Raw genomic sequence first — 9,582 nt, 5'->3', positions numbered from 1 at the left:
ATTCCGGCACAAGGAGAGCATTGTTTTGGGATATGTTACAGGTGACCCCTTTGGAACAAGTGTTTCAGTCTCCTTTCCCCTTTTAAGTCAAGACTCATTTCTGTGAAAAGCTGAGCCACTGTACAGTTTGCTCCTTTTCTGCAAGTCAAGGAAAAGGTTATACAGAGCCACCCCGGCCACGACAGAGACTGACATTCTTTGTTACGAAATTTCTACCTATTTCCAAGCTCTTTGATCTGGCTCCGCTTTCTATTTAAATCCCAGGCTGCACTTTTCGTACCAGCAGCATTTTATTATTTCTACTTCCTTCTCCTGTGCATTCTTTGTGTCATAGGCTGCCAAACTAACTACCCAAGGCATATCAGCAATACAGTTATCTAGAGTCTAAATGTCTCCCGGAAACAATGGCCCAAGTGCTGGTGCTATGAAAGCATACCATTTCCTCTCTCACACTAAGAGCTATAGACACATAGACACAAGGCACAGGGCTGAAAGAGTAATTTCATAGGTAAGAAAAAAATATATGGAGGAAAAAACTCTCACGGAAGCAAAGTTGGAGCACCCATATTTTACTGGCCTGCCTTTGTGTTTAATTTCCATTGCAAGCAGCACTTGTAATGGTAATTTTTAATCGTTCTTAGCAGTATGGAGTTTTTATTGAACTATTACAGAGGGTTTTGGAGGTTTTTTTAGGTAGCCTTATGAAAACAAGGAAGGGGGAGGGCTTCTTTCCAAAAGCACTTTCTTCCCCAATAGCCAGTGGCTATTACATTCCAGAGTGGGCTTCCCTGCTGAAGGAGTCTTGTTTTCTTGCTGTCCAGGCAAGCAAGCACATCCCTCCCCACCAGCCTTTGTTCAGCTAACTGCAGATGCCTCCAGGCAGGATTACTAAGCAGGATCTACATGGGTCTGCTCTCAAAGAGCATTCGACTCCATTAGAGCAGAATAGTCTTGTTCAACAACTAAGAAGCCACAACATGCCATCCATTATCTCCCACCTGCAAAGCCTAGGAGATTCCCAGGTCATTCCAAGGGATTCACTTTGTCCTGTAAATCAGCATGTACCCTAGGCTGCATGTGCATCACTGCCTCCGTGGTACCATCTTAAGAGCTGGTCTGAGATACTGGAATCACTCAGTCCCTGACGCACAAGAAGCCAGGAGCTTTTGGGAGAACACTCTGCGTGCATGGAGCCTGTGTTCCCTCCCAGCCCAGTCCAACAGAAACCATTTGGCACATGTGGTACAGGCTCCCTGTCATGAAAAGGAGCTGAGCTGGGAAGACCTCATCTGGTGCATTTTGAGTCTCTTTATATTAAGATGCGGCATTTTGGATTAGTTTTCACATGTCATAAAACTTTAAAAAGTAACATTGAATAAAAATAGGATTCTTTTTTTGCTTATTTTCTTGTTGATATTTGGCATTTATGATAAACCCACAACCATACTGGCAACTCTACAACTCTGCCAGGAGCACACTTTTGCTGTCAAGTGATTTTACAAATAATCCTTAAAATATCCAGCAGTGGTACATATAAGAGAACTCAGGGCAGTGCTGTATGTTGTCACATCTGAAACCACAGTAAACAGTAATGTCAGTACCACGGAAAAAAGCCAATTATTCTCTTCACCTTCCAGTTTACTGGAGGTATATGTGACAAATTAAAGGTCAAAATCTGGGGCACAATCAAGACAAGAGGCATTCATGAAGGTCTGTAGGTTGAATGAGCTGCTCCTCACTGCAAGGAAGGATGGAACAGACCTCCTTAGTAAATGGCTGGGTTTAATAGCTGTAAATCTGTTAGGATTTATTGCATCTGAAGCCAATGCTGGAAATGAAGGGAAATAACTGATTGACAGTGGAGTTCCATCACAGTAAAAGGATCAAGGCACTTCACTCTTTTCTACTCTCAAAAGTCAGCAGTTAGCCTAGGCACGTACTGTTGCTAAGTCAGAAGGGAGAAAGATGAAGATGAGCAAATTCCAGGCTATCGTGGCTGTTTTCCAAGCTGAAAATTAAGATGTGCAACTGCAGCAACAAACACCACAGCCCACGCTCAGAAGTGCATAGTTGGCAGCTAACCACCTACAAAAGTTGACTCCACAGTTGGCATTAATCAGGTAACCAAAACCAGCAGTGGCCAGTATCACGAAATCTAATAACCATTTTAGCTTTTTGCTCTCTCTCCTCTTTCCACAGAAATCCAGCCTCCATTACCCTAAATATGAGCACCTTTATATGGCCTCTGCCAGAGTATCCATTCATCCTAACCCTGGTAATACCCTGGGAAACACTTGGAAATGTGACTTGCATTTACTTACAGCAATTTATAGGCTATTCATGTTTCCTAGGATAGCCAGTTTTTTAGACCTACTCTAATTCCCTAATTTCTCCAAACTCCACTACAGCATTTGTCAAGGCACTATGCAGCAAATTACTATTTTAACTGGAAGAGATGGAGAATAACAACAGGATGACAGGGGTGAGTAAAGGACTGAATAAGAGGCACGCAGACAGAGGGACTCAGAGAAAAGCCCAGCAACAGGATGAAGAGAGACTGCCAAAATGGCATCTGCTGAAGGGCAAGATACAACTGGTTTTAACAGGACCTGGGCTTAACTTGTGACCACTCCAGACCTTCTGGTTTCACAGCTCTCATAGGACTTTGGTAATAAGCATCTATTTAATAATAAATAAAAATCCTGACCTAGTTATTTCACTAATCTCATTACCTGCAGGCAGCAGTCCCTTGCTCTCAGTACCCAGTCACACCCATAACAACAAGCAAGATGGATCTAAGCAAGAGACACTACCTTCAGAAAAATATATTAAAGTATGTATTCTGAGTAACTCACAGTCAGTATTTGAACCACACATATTCTTTAAGCATTCTGAGTAACAGAATGGAAGTGGTTGTCAATATATTAAATATGTCAGAAGCAATTATTTGATATCCACTATTTATTAGTACCCACTTGGCTGTTACTCAATCTCACACATCAGACTATCACTAGTGTTGGTTAGCCAAGTGCATCAGCAACAGCTCATGGGAATGCAAACACAAAGCTACCAAAGAAAATTATCTCTGCCAGATAAGGCACTCAAGTGGTAGTAAGTTAAAATTGCTACTTAAAATACTAGAACGCCAAATCTTGCCACAGGGTTTACTACAATTCCTGGTTTGCCAGCATCCCCCCAGTTCCTAATCAAAGTTAATCGTAAATAAAACCTCACTAGATCCTTTCAGAGAAGGACAGCAGGTGGGATCACAGTAAGGACAGGCAGAACTGCTGGGGAACCCTGGATCACCAGGGCAGCTCAGGACCCACCGATACCAGTGTGGCTGAGCCTGCACTAAAGTCTCCAGACATCTCCTGTCTTCACAGACATTACACCTGTTAGTCCTTTGTAACATAAAAGCAAAAATCCACCATCTGAGCAAGTGTCATGTCTTTGGTGGGTTCAGTTTAGCAAAACCACGTAAGACTGCCAAAGATGAAAGGGGCTTTGACTGCTGGGAGTTACTGGAACCTGTGCCAGGCCCTGCCAGCACAACAGGGGATAGATTCCTGTAAGCCTGCCTTATGACAGACAGCTGAGGCCAGGCAATAAATTAAGTCTGGATGCTTCTTCTTAAGTCATCCACCACAAATTTTGTTTTGCTGAATGTGGGGAAAAAGAAGTGTAATGAGTGCAAATATCCAAATACTTAAAAGTATAATAAGTGGGGGAGGAATGATGCCTCTGAGATGTCTCAGGCACAATAATGATCTCCAAAATGGGAATTCTAATCCACAACATTTATTGCTTCACTAATGCCAGCATCAGGAGAATTATATTTAGATCACCATGATTAATCAGCCACAGCAGACCCATCCTCACCCCCAGCGGATGCAGAACCTCCAAGGTTTCATTAACCTTTATCTGAGGAACAAATTGGTTTGTTGCATCCATTTATCCTGAAGAAATACTCCAACTATATTTAAAGGGACACTATCCTTTCACAGATCATGGACACTTTGACATATTTCAGTAAGAGATGGTTTCATTTTTGTTTATTGCAAGTTTCACTTTCAGACTTCAAGAACTACACATTGGTGTTTTAAGCACCATGTGACTGTTTACTTCCTCACCCCTTGCTAGAAGCTTCCCAGCTGTAGTCCTCAGCCCTCTCACATTACAGATACACACTTCTAGGAAATTACAGCTTTGAGGAGGCTGTCTTGCATTTTGTTGGTTTAAACCACCAACAGAGGACCATGCTGAAAACCTCAAGCAGTTAAAATTAAAACTGAAAACGTTAGAAATCCAACATCTTAACCTTTTTTCCTTTTTTTTTTTTTTCATTTATGCAGTGAACTAGGTGAATGTGTTCAAGCTTCCACCTCCAACTTTAGGAGGAAATGCTCATTTAAAACTGAAAGCAGAGATCCTCTACAATCATGTTTCCTTGGATGGGAGCTTTAAACACCCACACTGCACTGATGTCAGATAGTGCTGACCTAGCTTTTTAGACATTTAAATATCCACACTGCACCAATGAAAAATCCCAGAATCAACCAAACACCTTCTTTTTACCAGGTGTTCAGCAGTCCATCTGCAATGCTACAATGCTGCTGGCTCCCAAATAAGAAATGAAGGCAGATCCAGGGAAAGCAGCTGTTCAGTGCAGTCATGGGGTACACAAGGGGTGCTGGTCCTGGGGAGCCAAAGATCTCACTCTGATCCTTCCATCCTTGTCACACAGCTCACGGGAGGACATCCCACTCAGCACCTCTTCCCTGAGCCTGCAGCCCAGGATCAGCATCCCTTGTGTTGAGTGAGAACAACAAAGGGCATCCCAGACAGCCAAGTGTTTACAGTCCGAATGCATGGAGTATAATCCAAGAGACAATGGAGGTGATGAGATGTTCCTGAATTCCTCCCACACTTTCAATTAAACAGCACCGTTCAGTATCAACCCTTGGAAAAAGAAATTTCTGCATAGTATATGCATGCAGGACACAATCACAATACTTAGATTTAATTTTTTCAAGACTAAAAATGATTAAAACTGAGAAAAGTTCAAACAGCTCTTTCCCACTATATTCTTTATCAGTGGATAAAAATAGTCAAGAGCTTTGCTCTCGTGTTCTTGAGGCAACACCTTTTTTTCCTGCTTCCTGTAAATACTTCTATCAATGCTGAAAAGTTACCAGCAGAGAAAAAGTACTATCCATCCACTGAGATAACCAGATGTTCACTGTTCCACCAAATGAAGCCAAATTACACCTAACTTCTGCTTTTACACCTTTTACTGCACCCCAACTGCATTGAACACATCTCTAAAACAAAAAGATTAATTTAAAAACAGGAACTTTAGAGAAAAACACACCCGTGAGTCTCGAGCAATCTCACCATTTGAGGCAGCTACATCTCACTGCAGTTTGAGAGTTACCTAAAACCATTCTGCCTTTGTGCCCGAATTTCTACCCCTGGTTCAGTTCCGAGTTTTTAGGGCAAGTCTCTTTGCCCTGAGTGCTAACAAGTGAACGATTATTTATAGCTATTGCACCAATCACAGAAGGTCATTGTGCTAGAGGTAGTTTCTTATGTAAAACTGTTTTCGGACGGGGGTTGGGGGTGGGGAGAGAGCTGCGTTTCACCAAAACTGCACTGATAAGGAAAAAGAAACAGCACTGTTTACTCAGCAGCGCGTTGAAGTCCTTTAGGGCTGCTAAACAACTGAAAGTAAGTAGTTTAAAACACGTTATGGTCCAATCTCGACTTTTAAATTCTAAATTAGAAACTGCAAGCAGCACTCTTGATATCATTCAATATATATTTATTGTGGATTACAGATCACAGCAGTGCTGGAAAGAGTTTACAATTGGATTCCCCTACAGACGTGCCTCCCAAACCAAAAAAAGGGGTTGCTCTCCCCAGCCTAGGAACACATAGTTGGCACCTCCTCCAGCAGAGAGCAGCTGGGCAGTTGCTACCGTTTCTCATTCCACTCGATATTACCAGCTATTAAATTATCCCAAGTTTCTTGTTCAAGCTCAAACTCTCTCAAAACAATTAAAAAATCACCAAGCTGTGGGTCACAGCATGTTGCCATTTTCCATTTGGTGACTTTTGTTAGAGATGAGACACAGACACACACACACACGCATATATATATATATATATATATATATATATGCCTCTTTCTGGGTTTTTTTTCTGGTTTTTTTCCGTTTTTTTTTTCTTTTAAAAAAATCCACAGTTTAACACGCAAAATAATGCCTGAACAACAAAACAGTTCAAAGTTTGGCATGTTTTTAAGCAATGCAAACGCAATTCCATTTTAAGGACTGTGGAAAGCACCCTAAAACCCAACCAACCAAAAACTGCACAGGAGCACGACACAAAGAGCCTCCCTGCCGCAAAGCCTCCAACAACAACAAGGAAGTTTCTATCCCTGGCTCACAGTTTTGCTCCTTCCTTGCTAATAAAAAAGGTCTCTCACACAACTGTCCTCCCCAATCACACGCCACGGGTGGGGAAGTGCTGATTGTACAGTTCCGTTTTGGGAAAGTCAGAAATCATTTCCTTAGAAGTGAGGGAAATAAAAATAAAAGCAGTCAGTCACATCCTCCACCTGAGCAAGCAGCTCCCACCGCACTTAAGCCGGTTACCTGTCTGAGACCCAGGAGGAAAGGCATTCTGCAGGCTCATCCTCCACGCCAGCACATGGGAAGGCAGGAATTTAAAGCCCCACAGCAACCATTTCTTCATCTGCTGTGGGCAGCCCGCTCCTCCGATCCTATTTAAACCAGGGCTTCCTCAGCTGGGAATGCTAAGTAAACAGGGTCCTGGGACACTGCACGCACTCGCTGGCTCCCCCTCCTCCTCCTCCCACTCCCTGTGACATATCTCAGACGCAGCCCAGCCGGAGTGTTTGCAAGAGGGAAATGACATCAGGTCGGGCAGTTCTGAAAAAAAAAACCAAAAACCAAAAAAAAACCCACCCCAAAACCAAAAAAATCAAAACCAGAAACAACCCCCCAACACAAAAACACACACACAGAACCCCCCCGACACAAACAAAAAAACCTCCAAGAAACCCTCCTCCCACTCCCTGTGACATATCTCAGACGCAGCCCAGCCGGAGTGTTTGCAAGAGGGAAATGACATCAGGTCGGGCAGTTCTGAAAAAAAAAACCAAAAACCAAAAAAAAACCCACCCCAAAACCAAAAAAATCAAAACCAGAAACAACCCCCCAACACAAAAACACACACACAGAACCCCCCCGACACACACAAAAAAACCTCCAAAAAAAAAAAAAAAAAAAAAAAAAAGGCAGCCCTGAACCTTAAGACTGCTGAGTGACACCAAGCAGGTCGCTGCAAACGGGACCTGTCAGGGAGCCCAAGCAGAGCAGAAGTGCTCTCCTCCCTGCTACGGGGATGCTGCAGTGGAGAGCAGTCTATTAAAAATGTTTGTCATGAGCCAACAGCTCGGTGATGATTAAATCTCGTTAAGCAAAATAGACAGTTCATCTATTTCTGAGGAGCAAGCTAAATTTGAAGCTGCCCACTGGACAACACTGGAGCCCTAGAAGCCACCACCATGGCTTCTCCAAGTACCTCCAGACCCTGGGGACCTGGGTAGTCTTCACAGATCCAAAGCACTCCCATGCCACCTTCTGCCTGCCACCACAGCTCCACTTTTTCTGACTCACAGCACTGTTCAACTCTCAGCCCCTCCAGATAACAGTTGTCCCTCTAAAGGAACAGCAACAACTTCCCTGATTTCAGAAGGATCAGGATTGGACCCCACCAGCATCAGACAGGTGATGGGAAGAGTTTCAAATCCACCTCTCCCAAAGGAAAATCTGACTAGCCCTGTTGAAGGTTTCTCATTCTACTTGAGCTCATTTCACATTTTCATGCCAAGGGGCAATTAAGCCTTATAAACAAATTTATCATCCGGTGCCCAGGATGGCATGTCTTGTTTGTCCTCCCCCAAGCAAGGAGTACAGCAAGTTCCACAGTGGTGTAGAAGATGACACTGCAGAAGGTAATCTAAATTTAACTCCCTCTTCTACCTCCACTTTGAAAGTTCAGCAACCTCTTTTTTTTGTGCTTCTCTTTAATCAGCAGCTGTCCTCGTCTGTCGGGGGGGACGGGGACACCATCGCCACTCCCTTATGCCCCAGCAGCAGCTCCATGGATATTTGACAGAGGACAAACTCCCCTGGCTTTTGGCCTCTTTGGCTTTGGAGCCCAGCACATTAAAATATATGACAAGGAAAGGAATATACTTTTTTCCATACTGAGTTCACTGAATGCCTTTTTTAGTAGCAGTTTTAATAATGATTTCAGTACTTCAGAAGAGAGAGAGAAATCACATAAAATTCTTGGAAATGCTAATTTGCAACAGAAGAAAAAAAATTAAAGAGGACACTAAAAAAAAAAAAAGCAGAACAGACACCTCTTGCCACCCAACAGCTAGACAGCTTGCAGCAGTGTCAGAAAAAGACACATATTTTGCACATGCCAAAACCACTCAGTGACCACCACTGCTGCCTCCTCCCAGCCCAGCCCAGCCCAGCCCAGAGTGGTTTCCCAAACGAGAACCCCACTGTGTGTGTCCCCTACACAACTGGACTGTGAGACTACACAGAAGCATTACTTATTTTTACACCAACTTAAAGGCACCATCTAAAAATGCTGTTTAAGGGTAAGCACATCCCTGATTTTCCTAAGAGAAAACAAGCAAGGAAGCAATTTCCTGGAAGATACAAATCATCAGCTTTAACTAGCATCAGCCAAGCAATGGGATTTTCCAGATTTTCTGCTCTTGGATCAAACAAACTCTCAAACTTTGCTTTTCCAATTCTATGGACAAACACCAGTGATATAAAAGGGTAGCTTTCTGCTTTAGTAATCTGTTCTGTGGCCTTGCGCTGGCCTTTGAAACATCCGATTTTGGCTGTTGCTATCCAGAGCTCTGGACTAGGCAGATCCCAGGGCTGAGCCAATGCAGCAGTTTCTAAATCCCTACTGTCAGAAGGAATCTAACTTTAACCACCCGCCTCTCCCCCAGCACATACTCAAAAGGCAAAGCATCATTCCAGATCTAAGACAAGTTGTGAAGGACTATCAAAAGCAGTAACTCGGCAGAAAAGCAAAAGCATCCTAATTTATGTGTGAATTTAGCAATCCTGGAAAGACTGATACAAAAAAGGTGGTTTGCAAGCAGGCACTACCACATTCGACTGCAGCAGGAGCAGCCACCCTACCCTCTCTTGCAGTCCCTGAGTGACACCGGCCAGTAACATGCTCCACACCTCTGCTATAGGCGACTATGGAAAAAACCCTGTAGAGGGACAGTAAAAAAAAAAAAGAGCTGGACAAGGTAGCTCATACCCTTATAAAATCCTAATCAATACCCTCAGAACCTTTGCAAAACACCAAGGTTCTCCTAATCATTGCAATTGCTTTGTATATACCAACTGGTATCCTTTTACCCCCTCCTCTTTTTTTAAGCTCGTAAATTCTTGCCCCAAAGCTCTGTCTGGTGGCAGTGAGTTTCAGACAGTGGTCGTGAACAAA

General features: G+C 43.3%; 1 protein-coding gene across 1 annotated transcript in view; it reads right to left on the bottom strand.

Annotated features, from left to right (window-relative positions):
* WBP1L (WW domain binding protein 1-like) overlaps positions 1–6,892 on the bottom strand; it is a 25,611-nt gene extending 18,719 nt beyond the window's left edge. Inside the window, exon 1 of the mRNA XM_017726165.1 lies at positions 6,660–6,892. Coding sequence (XP_017581654.1) covers positions 6,660–6,686 — 27 coding nt within the window. The 5' untranslated portion in view covers positions 6,687–6,892. The remainder of the gene's footprint in view (positions 1–6,659) is intronic.
* Between the last annotated feature and the right edge of the window lie 2,690 nt (positions 6,893–9,582).

The sequence above is a fragment of the Corvus brachyrhynchos genome, unplaced genomic scaffold, assembly GCF_000691975.1.
Source record: "Corvus brachyrhynchos isolate BGI_N302 unplaced genomic scaffold, ASM69197v1 scaffold61, whole genome shotgun sequence".
Classification (NCBI taxonomy): domain Eukaryota; kingdom Metazoa; phylum Chordata; class Aves; order Passeriformes; family Corvidae; genus Corvus; species Corvus brachyrhynchos.
Note: the sequence above shows the minus strand (reverse complement) of the source record. Positions and strands in the feature narration are given on the sequence as shown.